General features: G+C 37.6%; 1 protein-coding gene across 3 annotated transcripts in view; it reads right to left on the bottom strand.

Annotated features, from left to right (window-relative positions):
- The window catches only part of ADCY3 (adenylate cyclase 3), a 113,658-nt gene that overhangs the window by 21,878 nt on the left and 70,809 nt on the right, over positions 1 to 20,971 (bottom strand). For all 3 annotated transcript variants that reach the window (XM_051976371.1, XM_051976369.1, XM_051976370.1), the window contains exons 6-9: positions 20,669 to 20,796; positions 7,211 to 7,369; positions 4,889 to 5,069; positions 283 to 411 (exon numbers count right to left, since the gene is read on the bottom strand). In XM_051976371.1, the coding sequence (XP_051832331.1) occupies positions 283 to 411; positions 4,889 to 5,069; positions 7,211 to 7,369; positions 20,669 to 20,796 (597 nt within the window). The remainder of the gene's footprint in view (positions 1 to 282; positions 412 to 4,888; positions 5,070 to 7,210; positions 7,370 to 20,668; positions 20,797 to 20,971) is intronic.

Below are 20,971 nucleotides of genomic sequence, written 5' to 3'. Positions count from 1 at the left end.
AGCTTCCTCACCTGTAAAATGGTCTGGAGAAGGAAATGACAAACCGCGCCAGGATCTCTGCCAAGAAAACCCCAAATGGGCCGCAGAGGTCAGACTGAACAACAATGAAGCTACGGAAGTCGGGAGGCTGGAGGAGCCCCTGGGGAGCTGTCGTGGGGACGCCCCGATGAAGCCTCCCAGCCTGAAGGTCTCCAAGCCTCCGTGACCCCTCTCTGGCACTGCCCGGGATGCGCCAGTGCTCTTGCCCACCCAGTCTGCCAGGGTCAGACCCTCCGCACCCACCTGGGTGTCCAGGTCCTCCGTTTCCTCGGGACTTGGGGAGGAGGCAGTGACGTTCCCGTTGGGCTCCTTGGGCTCCTTGGTGTTGATCAGGATGGGGGAGCTGGGCTGCGAGAGCCCCACCTTTGTGGCCTGGAAATGAGAGAGAGCGTCAGTCAGGGGCCACAGGCGGAGTTTGGGGGGGGGGTCCTAGGGCAGGGTACTGGGCCAGGAATCGGGGTGCGTGCGTCCCAGCTGTGGCGCTTTGAGCAAGTCACATAACTTCTCTGAACTGCAAAATGGGAATAATAGCACCTGTCCTAACCAGTCATGGAGTGATTGAGGGGAACACTTTAAAAGCTTTGAAGTGCTATGGAACTGAATTATAATTGTTAGCCTGACTTTATTCACTTCCTTGACTTGGGTGAGAATAATGGGAAGTAGGTTATCTCACAGTAGCCCTGGGTCAAAAATGTCCTTTTTATATTTCCCAAATCAGAAACTTAAAAATATTTCTCCCCCCCTTTTTTTCTGAGAAGCAATTGGGATTGACTTGCCCAGGGTCACACAGCTAGGTAGTATGGAGTGTCTGTGACCACATTTGAACTCAGGTCCTCCTGACTCCAGGGCCAGGGCTCTGTCCCCTGTGCCATCTAACTGTCCCAATTTAAAATATTTTTAAGAATTTTTGACATATCTCTATTCCATCTCCTTCCATACTCTGGTTCTTGACAATCTCACTCACAGATCTTTTACTAACAGCCGCATATGGATGACCCCATCTCTCATCTCTGCACTCACACTGGCCAGGCTCAATCCCTGAATTGTTTACCCTTTCCCCTGCTTCCTTCACCATGCAGTTCAAACATCTCCATCTACATGACACATTTCCTGATTCTCCCAACTGCTATTGTCTTCCCTCCCTAACTTACTTGTATTTAACTGTTTTCATTCACATATATTTCCTTTATATTTATTCTGCATACATTTAGATATGATATTGTCTCGTTGGGATGTGAGCTCTTTGAAAATAGGGATTATTTCATTCTTTGTATTTGGGTTTTGTAAGTCATTCAAAAAATTCTGAACTTAACAAACATCAGCTAAGCATTTCCATATACACAAGAGAACAGAAAGAGGGGTGTACATGAAACTGTGAATCTCTATTATGTTCACCTTGCTTTTTTTAAAGTATATAATAAATTTAACATAATGTTTTCAAATTTTTTTGTTTTTCTGGCTTGCTTTGTCTTTGTCTAAACATATTTTAATAAACCTTTTCTTGCATTTCTTTTTCTTTGTCAATTCTATCTCTAGATTCCCTCTCCTCCTGATTTTGTAAGGAAAAGGATTTATTATATTGCTTGGGGAAATTATTATGCTGTTTAGATCCAACTTTCTGTGATTAAATCAGAATGTCTCCTGATCCCAATAACTGTCTAGAATCCTGGAAATGGCTATACAGGACTTTGGTTTCTCCCAAGTCCTGTAGCCACCCAAAGCATTCTTGTTTGGGGTTACTGCACCCAGGATTTACGATGGATTCATCCACGCTAGTATTTTGAGTTCCCTGGTATTTTTGCCCAAATTTTCTTAGATGTGTAGGCACCCTTATCTACACCTTACAGAATAAACCTTACAGAATGTGGACGAGAGGGAGCCAGCCTTCCTTTCGAGCTCTCTTCTACCAAATGACCTAAGAAATTTCTTTTTAAAAAACCATTTCAAATTTTGTGATTTGTTGTCATGAACAGCCCTCTCCCTTTCCTTCCCCAAACCGAAAAAAGAGAAAAACCAAACCTCTACAAAAAATAGACACAGTCTAGTCAACCAGATTCCCACCTTGTGTCTGTAAATGTATGTCTTATTCTGCAATCTGAGTCTGTCATATCTCTATCAAACAGTTGGTAGTATGCTTCATTACTTATCCTCTGAAATTATAGTTTTACAGTTGTTAAACCTTTCAAAGCTGTTGTTCTTGTGGTCTAAATTATTCTCCTGGTTCTGCCCACTTCTCTTTGCATCACACAAGGCTTTCCTATAACCATTCCCATCAATGCCTCTTATAGAACAACAGTATTTTCTCATGTTTTTATACTATAACTTGTTAAGCCATTCTCCAATTGGGAGGCACCCTCTCAATTTCCACTTCTTTGCTACTAAAAAAATATCTACTGTAAGTATTTTTGTACATATATGTTCTTTTCTTCTTTCTTTGATTCCTTTGGGATATAAACTTAGAAGTGATATCTCTCAGTGAAAAGGTTTTTTCAGTTTAGTTGGGGACAAAATTCCAAATTGATGGCCAGAGTGGTTGGACCAATTCACAGATGAATTATTAGTGCATTAATCTGCCTGTTTTCTTCTAGCTGCTCCAAAATTTATCATTTTCCTTCTTCTGTTTTTTAAATATATTTGAGAGGTTTAAGGTGGAATTGTTTTCATTTGCATTTCTGTAATTATTAATGATCTGGAGGCTTTTTTTTAAAGTAAGCTTGCTGATAGCCTGGATTTCTATCTGCTTATATCTAACGAAAAATAGCCCTTGTCATTCTTTGTGTTTGTATCCTTAGTGCCTAGCACAGTGCCTGGCACACAGCAGGCACTTAATAAATGCTTATTGATGGAATGATTTTCAGTCTTACCTCTATACATTTCTCTAAACTTAAATTACCCTGAACATCCTCTGATCATATCTTACAGAGAGCTCCTCTGTAAGTTCTCCATGGGTCTTCCCTCCACAGGAAAAGTCTTCCCTACGTTCTATCCCAAAACCATGATTTATGGGCAGCTTCTTCATGAATCCTCTCTATGATCCCCAGTCAGAAATGTAGTTTTCTTCCTGATCTAAAGAACAACTTATCATCTATATCAATCATATGGTACTTTCTTCAGATGGCTTTGTGCTGTGATCTTGAGCAAATCAGTCCTTTCAAAGCTTGATTGCTCATCTGTGTTTCCCAATGGGTCTGTTATCTCATCAGTATGGATTTTCTCTCTAACAGGACAGACTACAACCCATCCTTGCCTGCCCATTAACTCATGCAGGCACTCCCATAAGTTCTCTGTCAGTTGGGTCTGGCTCTAACACGTGGCCAGCCATCTTCTTTTCTGCTCAGGTATTTCTTTGGTGACAACTTTTCCTAATTCCTTGTTGATGGCATACTGGAGCCTGCTCATACCCACCCTAGGCCTGTCCATTGCCCTCTGAGTGATCCTCATTTTTAATTCTCCAAAGACCCTAGTGTTCACAGATTTAGAACTGGATAGAAACTCACAAGCATTGAATTCAATCCCCTTATTTTAAAGATAAAGAACCCAAGACCCAGAGAGATGAAGCGACAAGATCACAGGGTTAATAAGCCTCCAAGATGGGATTTGAAGCTAGGCCTTCCAAACTCTAGGTTAAGCACTCATCCACAATACACATCTCAGTCACAACAGCAGCTGTCCTACCTAATTCAATATATGGCGAAAACTCCCCAACAATGAGTGGTAACCTAGAAAGGAAAGGGGCTGCTCTGGAAGATGGTTGGCTCCCCTCATGAGCATTCTTCACGGGAAGACTAGGTGATCCCTACTTGGGGGGATTTTTTTCAGGTAGGGGTCTAACCTTAACATTTTGTGATTTTCTGGTAATTAAGTTAAACTATAAGTTGCCTTGTGGCTACCCATATCTTAGTCTCCAACTGTCTTTGTTTTTAAAAGCCAGCCCTCCTCCAGTTCCAGTCCCAACTATGTCTTTGTCTTTATCTCTTTGTCTCTCTCTGTCTAAATCTTTGAATCTCTCTCTCTCTCTCTCTCTCTCTCTCTCTCTCTCTCTCTCTCTCTCTCTCTCTCTCTGTCTCTGTCTCTGTCTCTGTCTCTCTGTCTCTCTCTGAATCTGTGTCTCTCTCTGTCTCTCTTTCTCTATATCTGTCTCTGTGTCTGTCTCTGCTGGTCTCTTTTTTTGTCTCTCTGTCTGTCTTCAGTTGGGAATCATGTTCAAACTCCTCTGCATACCAGGAGATTTAGTATGTTCAAGATAAAAATGCTAACATTGAAATATGTCTCTGCTTTTATGGAAATCTATATTTTTATTTCTTTCATTTACAAATCATACTCAACTAACTGAATTCTGAATTTAAAACCCTGAGTTCTTACTGGAAATAGGGATGTCATAATTCTAGCGAAAAATAGAGTGGATGACCTGATGTTTCTTCAAACTCATGGTCTGCTTTCGCAAACCAGCATCTCATTTTTTCTGATTTTTCAAATTCTATTCCTTCTCTTTCTGTAAAAGTCCCATGTTACATATTTATTTCATTTTAAGCAACCTGATGTAAAACGTGTATAATTTACATAAGGATGTTCTCTTTGACAGAAAAATTATGGCTTTTCTTTAATTAACAAATCTCCCTGTATAGGATTTACATTCAAATTTTCAGAAACATTTGAATTTCAAAGACAGGGTTGCCCACTCGTGACTCCCATAATGCACCACTTCCAGGTGGAAAGACGTGACCACAAAACACAGCTTCATCTCCTGGGCTGGAATGTTTAGGTTGTGTCCATCCTCTTTCCCTCTGTTGAAGGAGCTGTTAGTGACCAGGTAGGCTCAGGGGTGAAGTAAGAAAAGCAGGGTACTCACTGTGCCATTGATACCATTAGGGGTTTGCTGCTGATCTGGAGACACAGGTTTAGGGGAACAGATGAGGTAGGTGACAATGCCTTTTTCATCTAGGTAGTCACAGCGGCTGCCTCCATCACCTGGCTCCACTTCAAACTCACCCTTCAAGCAGTCCATGGTGCTCTGTGAGATGTGTACACGCCTAGAGGGATGGGGAATGAGTGAGTACTGTAGTTTCTACGGTGACTCTAGTGCCAAATTCTAAAATTTCTGGCATCAAAAGGAAAAAGACCCATGTGTGAAAAAAATATTAGCAGCAGCTCTTTTTGTGGTGGCAAAAATTGAGAATCAAGAAGATACCCGTCAATTGAGGAAATACTGATCATATTGTGGTATGTGATTGTGACAGAATGCTATTATGTTATAAGAAATGATGAGCGGGAAGGTTTCAAAAATCTCGAAAGACTTACAGGAATTGATGCTGAATGAAGTGAGCAAAACCAGGAGAGTATTGGATACGTTAACAGCAGGATTATGTGATGATCAGTTATGATTAACTTAGCTTTTCTTAGCAATACAGTGATCCAAGAAAACTCCAAGGAATTCACGATGGGAAATGCCCTCCACATCCAGAAAAAGAACTGATGGAGGAGAAGATCCAAGCATATATATTTTTTAATTTTCTTGATCTCTCACTCTCTTTCTCTCTGTTTCTTTTACAATATGGCTTATATGGAAATAAAATATAATGATGCTTCACATGTATAATCTAATTAAGTTGCTTCTCTTCTCAAGGTGGATATGGCAACAAAGGAAAGGGAATTTGGAACTACATTTTTTAAAATGAATCTTTAAAACAACTTTCTTATATGTAATTGAGAAGAAGAAAACAAAAAAATTATATAAGCTGCAAAATAAATATAATGAAAAACAAACAAATGAATGAATGAAGCTTCTGCCATACTACCAAAGACCTAGCTATTCCTCTAAGGAGTGCAGCCTAAAATAAAACAGACCAAGGTGACTTATTTCTCCCATATTGGCTCTGGAGTCAAAGGATTTGGGTTGAAATGTCACCTCTGATATTACCTATGTAACCCCGGGAGTGACTTAATTTCCTGAGATTCATATGTAAAGAGAACCAAATAGACTGGAGAACCTCTAGAGTTCCTTCCAATTCTAGAGCTAGATCTGTTATATTATTCTCAGTTCTCTGAAAAGCAGCATGGAGTGTTAGGAAGAGGGCCAGACTTAGAGTTAGGAGACCTGAGTTCTAGATTCGTCTCTGCCTCTCATTAGCTGTGAGACTGTGGGTAAGTTATATATCCTCATTGAGCCTCAGTTTTCCTGTTTGTAAAATGGTGATGTTAATATTTGCATTACTTTTTACACTTTTCATACTTAGGATGAATCTGAAACAGCTCAATGTGCATAAAGGCCTGTATAAAAGTTTTAGACTAAAATATTTGACATGTAAATCCTGAAATTCCTCACCAAATCTGGAACTTAGAAATATAATCTAATTTAGAGAGAGTATATTCATTTTCAAAATGATCAGGCCCTAAAATGTTTCTGCTTGAGATTCATTCTTTTAGCTCTTAAAGGCTTTTTAGCAATTGCATACAACTGTGGTCCAGTAAATGTTCAATAATCATTTCTCAAAAAAATAAAAACAAAAACAACATGTACTCAGGCCACTTTTAATTTACATTATAAAACTTTTTTTTCCCATTACTTTCTTAGTAATGGAAAAAGTCAAGACATTCTTAAGTCCAGACAATTGACAAAACAATAAATCAACCTCTGATTTGTCCGTTTTTGGGGAGTAAATGCTCACATTGAAAACTTAATAAATATCCAGTATGAATTCCTGATTCCATATTAAAATACAACTATTTCTCTCAAGGGATATTAAAGGGTTATTGAGGCAGTGAGATACAATAGGAAAAAAGCATCGGATTTGGAGCCATAAGATTGAGGGACAAGACCCAGCTCAGCCACTTACTATCTGTATGACTTTAGGCAGGTCCTTCCACTAAGTTTCCTCCTTTCTAAACTATGGATGATCTCAAAATTTCCCCCTGTCACCAACTGAGCAAGTCACTTCCTTGGCAGGGGAATTTCTCTGAATCTCCTTAATAGAGGCAGAGGTTGCATCAAATGATCTTTCAGGTCTGGTCCAGCTCTGCTGTTCCATGATATTATATTCATTTATAAAGAGAAACCCCAAGAGGAGGGAAGTAGGGGTCTGCCCTGCAGACACAGAAGTGGGCTGGCAGCAGAGCTTCCTTCCGGGGAAAGGGTCAGTCTTTCCAGCCCCCTTCCCTGACCCTGACCACTCACCCGGGGATGCCGCCGGCTTCCATCTTGTTGGCAACAGTGACATCTGTGGACCACACGTCATACTGCCATCGCTTCTGGCCCAGCACTCCCCCCAGCACAGTGCCCGTGTGGACGCCGACACGCATGTCCACCCCCGTCTTTGTCTTCTCCCGCACATACCTGCCAGGGAGGGGAAAACAGGGTCAAGAGCAGTCATTTCAGCATCAGATCCAACCTGGTGAGCACTTATTAAGCACCTACTACATGCAGAACACTGTATTAGACTCTAGGGGTACAAAACCAAATGAAGAACAGCTCCTGCTTTCAAGGAGTTTATATTTTACCAGGAGGATACAAGATATAAACAAATAAAGTACTATGTGCGTGTATAGATAGATAAATACTCTGTGTGTGTATAAATATGTAAGAACTATGTATGGGTATATGTGGCATATACACAAAAATATATATATGTATCTTGGTTATATTTATAAATATATATATACAACATGCTTATATATTACATTTAAGTGTAGTATATTTGTGTATAAATAATCTAAATATTATAAATATAACTAAATAAATATGACACATATTTATATATATAATTCGTTGCCAAGATAATCTCAAATGGACTCAGGAAGAGTTGGCTATGATTTAAACAACTGAACAATAGCAACAAAACTTATATGGCAACCAGAAGAACTCTAATGACTAGGGGAAGTCAAGAAAGGCTTCCTGTAGGAGGTGACACATAAGCTGAGCCTTCATGGGAGCTAGGGGTTCTAAGTGGCAGAAGTTAGGGAGGAATGCATTCTAGATGTGATGGGCAGCCTGTATGAAGGCACAGATACAAGATATAAATGCTGGCTTTGGGGAAACAGGCTCGTTTGGTTAGAATGGAAAGTATACAAAGAAAAGTAATATAAAGTCCACTTCAACAAGCAGGTTGAGGCCAGACTGTGAAAGAAATGGACGAGGTGGGGCTGATTTAGCCAAGTAGCATAGCACATAGACTAGGAGTTAGGAAAAGAGGAGTTCAAATCCTCCCTTGGGCACTTATCCACTGTATTATTCTGGGCAAGCCACATAACCACCCTCAGCCTCAGTATTTTCACCTGCAAAATGGGAATAACAACAGCTCCTATTTCACAGAGTGATTGTGAGAATTAAATAAGAGAACATAATGTAAAGGATTTTTCCTACCTTAAAGCATTATGTAATGATAGCTATTATATTATATTATATATTATATTATATTACTATCATTGACTCTCTACTTCTCATCTAGCATTCTGCTCTCCACTGTGAAGTTTTTCATATTTATAATTTATATTTTTTCATATTTATAATTTAATCAATCAATATTTAGTAGAAAACCACTCACAACTACAAGCTTCCTAGCTATATATGCATGGGCAAAATATAAACAAAAGAGATAAATCCAAAATTGAGACATTAATTAGGTGTAAGGCATCCTTTCCGATGAAGGAGAAATGCAAGTTAAAGCAGCCAAGCATCTTAAAAAAAGGTTTGAGGTATAAACCCATCAGATTGACCCAGATGCCTCCCCACAGTAAATTCTTAGATGAAGATGGCTTGCAATTGTTGAGGAACTTGACTGGGATACAAACATAAATGCACTCCTGGTAGAGGGAAGAACCTGAAATCACCCAAATCACTCTGTATCTCATGGAGCTCATGGGTACTTAGAGGAAGAATGAAAGGATCTATATACATACATATACAGCAGCTCTTTTTGTTATAACAAAAAAACTAGAAACAAAATTAAGTCCAACAGCTGAGAAAGAACTGAACATGGCATATGTGTGTGTGTGTGTATACATATATATATGTATATATACACAATAAAATATTATTGTACCATAAGAAATTAAGAAAAGAACAAATAGAGAAAAACATATGAAAACTTGTAAGAACTGATACAGAATGACATGATCAGAACCCAGAAGACAGTTTACATGATGATCATGGTAACATAAAGAAAAACAATTTTGAACACTTCAGAACCTTAATTAATGCACAATCACCCAAAGATGATTGTGGTAGACTGGGTGGTAACACATCAACTTACCTCTGAGCAGAGGGGTAATAGACTTGAGAGAAAGAATGACATTTACAGACGTAACTCATGTAAACTCAGGTACTAATTTGTTTTGCTTGACTATATTTGTGGGTTGCAAAGGAAAGCTTCTATCTGATAGATGAATCATCAGTAGGTAATAAGAATGATACAAAAAAGGAAAGGAATTGGAAGGAAGAGAGGGAGGGAGGGAAGAAGAGAAGGAAAAAAGCTTTGATGAAACATTTAAAAATACCTAGAAGATAGCAGAGAGAAATTCAGTAAGGGATGAAGGCAAGGAGGGCAATTTTGTTATTATTATGCTACATTTAATTTACATCTTTAAAATGGTACATAAGAGAAGTTGACAGTTTCCTATATAATATAAATATTTGCTTATGGAAATGCTCGTATTTGTGGCTTGTGAAATTCATAGTAATTTTTTTTTGTCCCAAGAAGTACACAGAAGAGTGGGTTCAGCGTTTTTAAGGAAGCCTGAATCATATATTGCTGGATACAGATATTCCTTGGATTGGACTCTCCCCCTGCCCCTGCAAAGCCCCTCCACTTTCTCATATTTTTGGTCACATGGAAAACCAGGAATAAGACTCATTGCTTACACATGGAAGTAATAAGAAAGAGTATCCTTCAGATCCTCCATGGAAGAACTAAAAAGAAAAATCTAATATTTGCCCAGTGTCAAAAAAAGAAGAAATACGATGGTACAGGACCCTAAAATAGTAACTTTTATCTGAATATCTCTCTGCTCCTACACTCATTACCAGGTCAAGAATTTTTTCAGCCATAGTAAGTTACAAAGACCATTTGATTAGACATCTGTATCAGCAGAAAGCACACCAATCCTCACAGAACTCTCTCTCTCTCTCTCTTTTTTAATCATATAGCAATTTTTTTTTATTTTTAAATAACTTTTTATTGATAGAACCCATGCCAGGGTAATTTTTTACAACATTATCCCTTGCATTCATTTCTGTTCCGATTTTTCCCCTCCCTCCCTCCACCCCTTCCCCCAGATGGCAAGCAGTCCTTTACATGTTAAATAGGTTACAGTATATCCTAGATACAATATATGTGTGCAGAACAAACAGTTCTCTTGTTGCACAGGGAGAATTGGATTCAGAAGGTATAAATAACCCAGGAAGAAAAACAAAAATGCAAACAATTTACATTCATTCCCCAGTGTTCTTTCTTTGGGTGTAGCTGCTTCTGTCCATCCTTGATCAATTGAAACTTGAGTTAGATCTCTTTGTCCTGATGGAACTCTCTTTTGAGGATTTTGAACATCACCACTTCTAATAAAATAAAGACAATATTTTCATTGCAAGGAAGGATCTTTTTTTTTCATTTTTGTCTTTGAAGGGAAGAGGAAAGGAAATAAGCAATCCTATAGTACCTACTGTATGCCAGACATTTACAAATATTGCCTTTTTGTTCTTCACAACATTTATTAAATGCATAACTATAAAACACTAAGTGGGCATTGGTGGAAATTCAAGTATATGTACATGACTCCAGTGATACTACGCTCCTTGAGGGCAGGCAGGTAAGATGGGCCCTTGTTAGAGGAGCCACTCCTTTTCAATGGCATTTAAAAGAGAGCAAAAGATTGCTTTCAGATCTTTTTTTGACTGAATTTTTGGAAATTGTTTTTGGTGTTCAAAAGATAAATTAGAGTGCAGAAAAAATAAAATTTTCATTCAAAGGACATACTAGGGGGAATGTTGTAGGAAAACAAGCATATTGACTAAGAAATGATACGTCTGCTTCTAGTGTGCTTCTGTAGGAGTTTTCTCACTGCCCTCACTGCTATCTCTTATCAACTCATAGGAATTCATACGGGCATGCATGAGCATAGGCTCTGTCTGCCAAGAGTTACTACAGGAACTCCAGTCTCTGGTTTCTGACACATACTTAGAGAGCTATGGGCAAGTGCTTGTAACTCTCAGGAGACCATGAGATAAGAACAAAGTGATATATGGGACTAGATGAAGGAAATATCATTTCTGACTAGGAACCCACATTGAAAGTGGATATCACCTACTAGTCCTGGGAACTTATAATAGAATTAAAAGAAATACTGAGACAGCGTTCCATAAACTACATTAAAAAATCTAGCTTTAATGTGATCTTGCAAACACTGAAGAACTCTTTTTTTTTTAATTAAAGCTTTTTATTTTCAAAACATATGCATGGATAATTTTTCAACATTGACCCTACAAAACTTTGTGTTCCAAAATTTCCCCTCTTTCTCCCTACCTCCTCCCTTAGATGGCAAGAAATCCAAAATAGTTTAAACATGTCAAAATATATGTATACACATTTATATAATAATCTTGCTGCACAAGAAAAATCAGATCAAAAAGGAAAAAAATGAGAAAGAAAATAAAATGCAAAGTAAACAACAAAAAGAATGAAAATTCGATGTTGTGATCCAACCTCAGTTCCCACAGTCCTCTCTCTGGGTGTAGATGGCTCTCTTCATCACAAGATCATTGGATCTGGTCATTGAGGGACTTTTGGGGATTCCACAGAACTCTAGAGTTGGAAGAGACATTATTTGCCATCTAGATTGACCCATACTGCAAGAATTCTAACAACATACCTAACAAGTGATCATTGAAACTTTGCTTAAAAGATTATGTCCACCACATGTGCAAAAATGTCTGTGGCAGCCCTTTTTGTAGTAGAAAAAACTAGAAACTGAGAGGATGCCCATCAGTTGGGGAATGGTTGATAAGTTATGGTATATGAATGTTATGGAATGTTATTATTCTGTAAGAAATGATCAGGAGGTTAATTTTAGAGAGCCCTGGAGAGACTTACATGAAGTGATGCTGAGTGAAGTGAGCAGAACCAGGAAATCATTATGCATGGCAACATCAATATTATACAATGATCAATTCTGATGGATGTGGCTCTTTTCAACAATGAAATGATTCAGGCCAGTTTCAATGGTCTTGTGATGAAGAGAGCCATTCGCATCCAGAGAGACGACTGTGGGGACTGAGTGTGGATCACAACATAGCATTTTCACTCTTTTTGTTGTTGTTTGTCTGCATTTTTTCTCATTTTTTTCCTTTTTGATCTGATTGTTTTTGTGCAGTTAACTGTGGAAATATGTATAGAAGAATTGCACATGTTTAACATGTTGGATTACTTGCTGTCTAGGAGAGGGCATGGGGGGAAAGGAGAGAAAAAATTTGGAATACAAGGTTTTACAAGAGTGAATGTTGAAAATTATCTATCCAAGGAGAATTCACTACTTGCTGAAACCATTTACTCTATCTTAGGGTAGCTCTTATATTAAGAAAGCTTTCTCTTATATCAAGCCTAAATGTACCATTTGCAATTTTGTACCCATTGCTGATAACATTGCCCTCTAGAGCCAATCAGAAATAATTTCCCTTGTCCATATGACAATTCTTCAGACACTAGAAAATAGACATAATGGCCTCTTCCCTAAATCTTCTAATTCATAAGCTAAATATACCTAGTTCATTCAACTATCCCTCTTAATGCCTTCATTAATCTCATTGATTTTCTATGGTTTACTCACTGTTCCACATATGACATTCCATCTCCTATTGCCTTTGCCCTGACAGTGTCCCCATGCCTCAAAGACAATCCTTCCTCACTTCTCTGCTTTCAAGACAATTCAAGCACTAAAACTTTTTCTTATACCCATAGCTACTAGTACATTTCCCCCTAGGGGTATGCTGGCAAATATTTAACAATCAGCTCTCAAAAAGATGTCATATACTTATAAGTTTTATATGCATTATTAACATTTTTTCCTTCACCTCTTGAGACAAGCTTCAAAACAATAAATCAAGATCTGATTTGTAACTTTTTCTGATTTCCAGTGAAAATTTAACAACTGAAAACTTAACAATTGGCTTTTCCCAAGCTATTGAAGTTGGCTCTACTATACTCCTGACTCCTTCCTAAAACAGCCTATATGTACATATAGTTATATAAATATCTATTTATGTTGTCTTTCCTGTTAGAATTTCCTGTAAGCTTCTTAAAGGCAGGTAGTGTTTCTATTGTTGTCCTTGTACTCTCACTTTAACATACTGTAAAGATTTAATAAATGCTCATTGATTTATTAATAGTGGTGATACAAGAAAATGGAAATATATGGAAGACTGGACTGAAAGAATCCTCATCTACCAGATGTTACGCGTACAGCTTCTCCAAAATCTTTATCTCCTAAAGAAGTTGAATTCACTTACTTTCTGTTGCTGCTTTTCTTATTTCTGCAAGTTGACCTTTTAGAACCTGTTGTTCAATTGTATCAGACTCTGTTATTCCATTTGGTATTCTCTTGACAGGATACTGGAGTGGTTTGTCATTTCCTTCTCCAGCTCATTTGACAGATGAGGAAACTGAGGCAAGCAGGGTTAAGTGATTTGCCTGGGGTCACACAGCCAGTAAGTGTCAGAGGCTAGATTTGAACTCAGTTGTTCCTGACTCCAATACTGGCGCACTCTATCCACTATGCTACCTATGAGATTTAAAGCTTGAAGAAGGGCATCATTAGTTACTGGTAAAGAAAAAAAACCATTTGGCCATTCTGGGTCAATGCTTAGTGGAGTGGAAGAATGATGATGACAACCTAACTGAATCTTCGGGAACAAGGTGAGAGCAGAGACGGATTTAGAAAACGGGCCAAGGCACTGTGAGCAGGAACAAGATGTTCTGAGAGTGAAACTGCTCTGCAGGTAATAGAGAAAAAGCAAGTCCTCTGAATCTGAGCTCGGGGCTAAAGTGGCCTGGCGGGGTAAAATAAGGCGGAAACGAGGCCTCGAGTTATCAGCTGACCAGCACGTCTCTCTCTTCTGTTTTGTTCCTTAGATGGGCAAGCTACTTATATAAGTTTCCAGCCCAGTTGTGGGGCTGGCCCATGCGGTCTCCCCCAGGGCACGTACCTAACACCCCCAGCAGCATTAACTAACAAAGGGGAGATAGAGGTATACAAGATCGATAGTTATGGGCCACCTGCTGTAAGGGGAGGGGGTGTTGGGTCACAAGGAAATCAGTTCCAGTTGGTGCATTCATTAATCACCTCTGGATGCTGAACACTTTGTTAGGTGCTGGGAATACAAAAACAACAAGCCTTTGCTCCCCAGGAGTATACATCTTACTGAGGAAAAACAACATAAAAAACAGCATAAAGCAAAATAAATAAGCAAATTTCAAGTGATTCTAGAAGAGAAAGAATATACAAATGAAGGAATCAGGAAAGGTTTTCTAAAGGCAGTGCCTAATAAAAGCCTCGAAGGAAATTAGAGATTCTAGGAGACAGATGGGAGGAAGTAGCACAATCCAGCCATGCAGGACCGTTTGTACAAAGTCATAGAGGTGGGAAATGGCACGTCAGGGTCTGAGAAGCCTGAACGGAATGCAATTTTCCAGAGCAGATGCCTACAAAATGTAAGGCAAGGTCTGTCAATAAGTATTTATTAAGCATGTACTCTGTATCAGGCACCATGCTATGCACTGGCGTCGTATTTAAGTGTTACAGCCACAAAGACAAAAGTGGAACAGTCAGTGTATTCTGAGATCAAGATTTTTGGCTGCCATTTGATTTATATTGATCTTGTTATTGTTCATCCTTCTTTTGTGAAGAGGACCGATACATCCTGGGGCGCAATCTTGACTCAAGCACAATTTGGATTTAAGCAAGGAAGAGCTGGGCAGCGTCCTCAGCCTCCCTCCCTCGTCCTGAGCACAAAGTCCAGTGGCAGGACTAAAGTCAAGACAGCTGGTGATGGGTGGCCCGGATGCAGGAGATGACCTCGGTGTCTTTGATGTCTGACCAAAGTCGAAGTATTTCACAACGCCCGCTTCCACTGCCGTAGTGGCTTGTTGGGACAAACTGCACAATCTGCCCATTGCTCTGGAGGAAGTCTTCACACGCTTTGGGCAGACACCGCCCCCCTCCCCCCCCAATTCATCAGTGCATTTGAGATCGGTTGGTTCCCTCATCCAGGTTTAGCCAAAACAGTTTCACTGGGGAGGGCCAGGTTGTGGCAGCTGCCCATGCTGCAGCTTCTTGGAGTCTCAAGGGAGAGTAGAATGAAAAGGTAGATATGCTCAAAGTGGACGAGCAGTGCCAAAAAGAACACAGCAAACCCTCACACCAGAGATGCTCGTGCTCCCTGAATGCCTTATACAGCTCCCCAGCTCCGACTAACAACTTGCCAAAGCCCGATCTATCCCACTACCAAAAAGCTCTGTTATATCATTCACAAAAGCAACACAAAGCATTTTTCCAAATTAAATTTTACTTACTCTCTTTTGAGGATTCAACATTCTACTCTTTTCCTTAAAATACTTAGATAATATTCTATAATTTTCACATCAAGAGACTCATGTTTTTCAATTTTTAACAAAATTTCTCATACAATAGTAGCATTAAATTTTAAACACTGATTACTAATATTCTAAATTGGCTTTTTTCAAGAACATTACAAAGATAGGTCTGGAGTCAGGAGGACCCAAGTTCAAATTCAACCTCAGACACTTTAGAACCCCCCTCACCTCCCCAGAGGTCTCTTTGATCTGAACTGTTGTTCAGCTCATAATTTTTTTTAATTAAGAGGAAGACCACATTTATCCCTACAGAGTTTCATGTTATTAGATTCGGCTCATCATTTGTAGCTATAAAATCTTTTTAGATCTTAATATTGACCATTCCCCCTAGACTTGTGTCACCTAGAAGTTCAATAAGGGTGTCATTCATGCCTTTGGCCAAGTCATTGGCTCACAGAGATCACCGTTTCCTTTTCTAAATGCTGACAACCATCACTTTACTAATGCATTTTCAAATTTTGCCAGGAATCAAAGTCAAGTTCACCTTGAATGATAGGTTTCAAATTAGAAAAATCTGGGTTCTAATCTTGCTACTAATAAAAACCAAGGGTACCTTCCTCATAAGGTGGTTTTGAGGACCAAATGAAACATACACATAGTACTTTGTAAACTATAAAGGCTCACACACACACACACACACACACACATATTAGTTTTTATCCTTATTTGAAAGAAGGTATAACTCTATTATGATAACAGGAAAGATCCAAACAGAAGAAGAATACTGAAGAAAATAAGACCTTAAAAAGCAAAATTGGCCAAATGGAAAAGAAGTTACAAAAATTCACTGAAGAAAAAAGAATTTTTTAAAAAAGTAAAATAGATCAAATGGAAAAAGTTACAGAATCTCTAGATTCTGTAGAAATCTAGAAAAAATATAATTCTTTAAAAATTAGAATTGGTTATGTGGAATAACTACGAAACATCAAGAAACAATAAAACGAAGTCAAAAGAAAAGAAAAAAATAGAAGAAAATATGAAATGGCTCATCAGAAAAACAACTGACCTAGAAAAAAGATTAAGGAGAGATCATTTAAAGACTACTAAACTAAGTGAAAGCCATGATTTTTTAAAAAGAGTCTAGAAATTAATTTTTAAAAATTATCAAGGAAAGCTAACCTGATATCCTAAAAGAAGAGGGTAAAATAGAAATTGAAAAAATCCATTAATCACCTCCTAAGAGAGATTCCCAAATTAACACTCTCAGGAATATTATAGCCAAATTCCAGAGCTCCCAAGTCAAAGAAAAAATATTTAAGCAGCTAGAAAGAAAGAATTCAAAGATCAGGGAGCCACAGTCATGATGACACAAGATTTAGCAGCTTTCATATTAAGGAAACGGAGGCTTGAATTGAAATATAATATTCTTGAAGGCAAAGGAGTTAATCAAGAATAAACTTTCCAGCAAAACTAACTATAATCCTTCAAAGGAAAAAGTAGATTTCTAATAAAACAGAGAACTATCAAGCATTCTTGATGAAAAGACCAAAGCTGAATAGAAAATTTAGCATTTAAATACAAGACTCAAGAGAAATACAAAATGGTAAACATTAAAGTTTTTTTTTTTTAACACTATAAGGGACTCAAGATTAAATTTTACTTTGCTAAATGGGAAGATGATATTTGTAATGTCTAAAAACCTTATCATCATTACAGCAGTTTGAAGGAGTATATATAGACAGAAGATATGGGTATGAATTGACTATGATGGGATGATCTCAAAAAAAAAATTAAGCTGTGAGAGAGAGGAATGCAGTGGGAGAAAGGGGAAGAGAGGAGAAGAATAGAGAAAATTATCCTTCATAAAACAGGTTTGTAAGAAAGAGCTTTACAATGGATAAGAAAATGGAAGAGGCAATTCTTGAATCTTACTCCCACTGGAACTGGTTCAAAGAGGGAATAACATACACATTCCGTTTTAGAAAAGGGAGGTAAGAGGGAAAGAGGATAAGAGAGTGAAAGTTGTAGAAAGAAGGGCTTATTAAGAAAGGAAGAGGTCAAAATCAACACAGACCTCTGAGGAGCAATGAGTGACACACACACACACACACACACACACATACACACACACACAAACACACACACACACACACACATAGGAGAAAAATGGAGAGAGGGGAAAAAGGAGGAAGAGGGAGAAGGAAAAGAAGAAAGAAGGAAAGATAAATAGGGAAAAATACAGTATAACTCTTAATGTGAATGGGATGAAATTATCCATAAAATGAAATAGATAGCAGAATAAATTAGAAGACAGAATTCAATAACATGATGTTTACAAGAAACACACTTGAAACAGAGAGACACACAAAGTAAAAATGAGTTTTTTTTTTAAGAAAGAAGAAAACTAAATTATCAGAATCAAAAATGAAAAGGGTGAATGAACCACCAGTGAAGAAATTATTAGGAGTTATTTTTGCCCAATATATGCCAATAAATCTGTCAATCTAAATGAAATGAATGAATATTCACAAAAAATTATAAATTGTCTAGATTGACAGAAAAGAAATATAATATTTAAACTGATTTTAGAAAACAAAAATGAAACAAATCATAAATGAGTTCTCAGGGAAAAAATCCTCATTACCAGATGTAGTCATAAACGAATACAAAATACTTAAAGTATAATTAATTCCAATATTATATATTTAAGCTATTTGGGAAAGGGGAAAGAAGAAGTCCTACCAAATTCCTCTTACAACACAAATATGATGTTGATAACCTAAACCAAGAGCAAAAACAGAGAAAGAAAATTATAGACCAATTTCCCCAATGAATACAGATGTAAAATTTTAAAATAAAATACCAGCAAGGAGATCATGGCAATATATCAAAAAGATCATACAACATGTCCACATGAGATTTTTATTAGGAATGCAAGGCTGGTTCAATATTATGAAAACTATAAGTATAATTGACCACATCAATTAAAAAAACAACAAAGTTTTCCCAATCCTATTAAGGCAAAGATGCCCATTATTAACACTGTTCTTCAATACTGAAATAGAAATGCTAGCTAGAGTAATAAGAGAAGAAAAAGGAATTAGAATAAGCAATGAGAAAATAAAATATCACTCTGCAGATGATATGATAGTATATAGAGAAAATCAACTAAACTAGACTGATGAAAAAATGAACTTCAACAAAGTTGCAGAATATAAAATAAACATATATAAATCAGTGTTTCTTTAGATTAATAATAAAATTCAGCAGCAAGTGAAATTAGAAGAATTCTGTTTGAAATAATTGCAGACAATATGAAATATTTGGAAGTCTACCTCCTAAGGCAAATCCAGAAATGACAAGCAGGATAGCTTCAGAAATGTCATGGAAGACTTAAATGAACTGATGCAAAGCGAAGTAAGTAGGAGCAGCATATTGTACATTGTAAAAGCAATACTGCATGATGATCAACTGTGAATAATTTAGCCATTCTGAGCAATACAATAATCCAAGATAATTCCAAAGGATTCATAATGAAAAATACTAGCCAGAGAAAGAACTGATGAATCTGAAAGTAGATTGAAGCATGATTTTTTCACTTTTTTATTTTTCTTACTTTTTTTGAAACATGACTAATATGGAAATATGATTGCACAATTTCACATACCACATTTCTTATTTCTCAGTGCTTGGGGGTAAAGTGGATGGAAGAAAAAGAATTTGGAACTCCAAAAAAGTTTTTTAAACGGATGTTAAAAAATAAATAAAAGAATCTAAAATGACAATAAAAAGCCTTGTGTTTGGGCTTTGAACAAGGGTTGTTCAAAGGGTTGTTGAAGGGACAAAATGAGATAATATGAAGGAAATGGAGGAAGAAAATAAGCATTTATTAGATTATATACTATCTCCAGGCACGGTGCTAAGCAATAACAATAGAAGTAAGAATATTTTGAAAAGTTAAGAGCATTATAAAAATTTAAGGCTGGAGGATGATGATTCTTATTCCAAATCAATAACTTGTGAATCCAATCTAGAGAAATGTCCCTCAAAGAGACTTGAGAACTAAAGCTTTCAACTGCCATTGAGCATTGTAGCTTTATCCTAGATCTTAGTAACTCATGTCAGTTACATGACAGTAATACATGTCAGTATTAGTCCCCTACAATCAATTCAGTTTGGAATAAATTACAAAAAGCTAGTTCTCTGGCACACTGGACCAATGGATACAAGAAGAAGCCAATATGCTATTACTGGAGATGGGACTGGGATGGTTGGCAGCTATCTAAGGTACAACGATCTAGGGAAAAAATGAGTTCAACAAGGAACATTTTAATATTTTTTCCATGAATGTACCTATTTTAAATTTCATTCTCCATCACGTCGAGACATTTATTTTGTGATATAAACTCTATAAAATATTTTAAACATATTTTGCCAGACAACATAAAATATGAGATCTTGAGCTGAAAACTCCCTAGAGGTCATCTAAGCCAGTCTGCCACATTTTAAAGATGAGGAAATTGAAGCCTTGAAAGATGATACAACTTGCAAAGTCCTTGGGTACCAAAGGGAAAGCCAAGACTTGAACTAATGTTCTCTACCTGTATCCACCACTAACGTTTTCCATTGTATTTGTTGTATTATATTCATGCATTGACTTACTCACTTTTGAGAGGGGGCCCGGATTATTTATTTTTGTTTTTGTATCCCCAGTAGCTGGCTCAATATATGCTTGATTGAATGAATATCAAATCTCATCTACTTCAGAGAAGGGTCAGAGCTTCTAATGGATGATAGCACAAAGAATGTACAATTTGCAAGCACACTTAGAGAGCATCAACCAATCAGTGCCTTCTCATCTGTCCATCCATAGGATCATGGATCATGAATGTTCTTTGTGCTAAATCTGTCTCTTGACAAATTTATTTTCTGCCTGGACCAATCTGTTCTCCAAGACCCAATGCTTCCAATTTAGGGACTACATCAAGCCCCATGTTTATGAGGACATGCAACCACTCTGGAAAGTGGATAAGATGGGGCATCCCCCAAACACTTACGAAATGGCATCCACCATGGCGAGCCCCATGAGGATGGAACAGACGGCATGATCCTCCCGGTAGTCAGGCAATCCACAGATGCAATAATAACAATCTCCCAGAATCTTGATACGCAATTGATGGTATTTCTGAAATAGGTAAAAAACCAGTTTTGGGCATTTCACTCCTTCACTTGATCATCAATAAACATTTATTAAACAGCTATAAGTGTCAGACACTGTGCTAAGTGCTGAGCTAACAATAGGGAGATGACACGATGACATGTAAATGAATTGGATTTAAGTGAAGGAAGGCTGTGAAAGG

Source organism: Antechinus flavipes, chromosome 2 (genome assembly GCF_016432865.1).
Source record: "Antechinus flavipes isolate AdamAnt ecotype Samford, QLD, Australia chromosome 2, AdamAnt_v2, whole genome shotgun sequence".
NCBI lineage: Eukaryota > Metazoa > Chordata > Mammalia > Dasyuromorphia > Dasyuridae > Antechinus > Antechinus flavipes.
The sequence above is the reverse complement of the archived record's forward strand: the minus strand, read 5'-3'. Positions and strand labels throughout refer to the sequence as shown.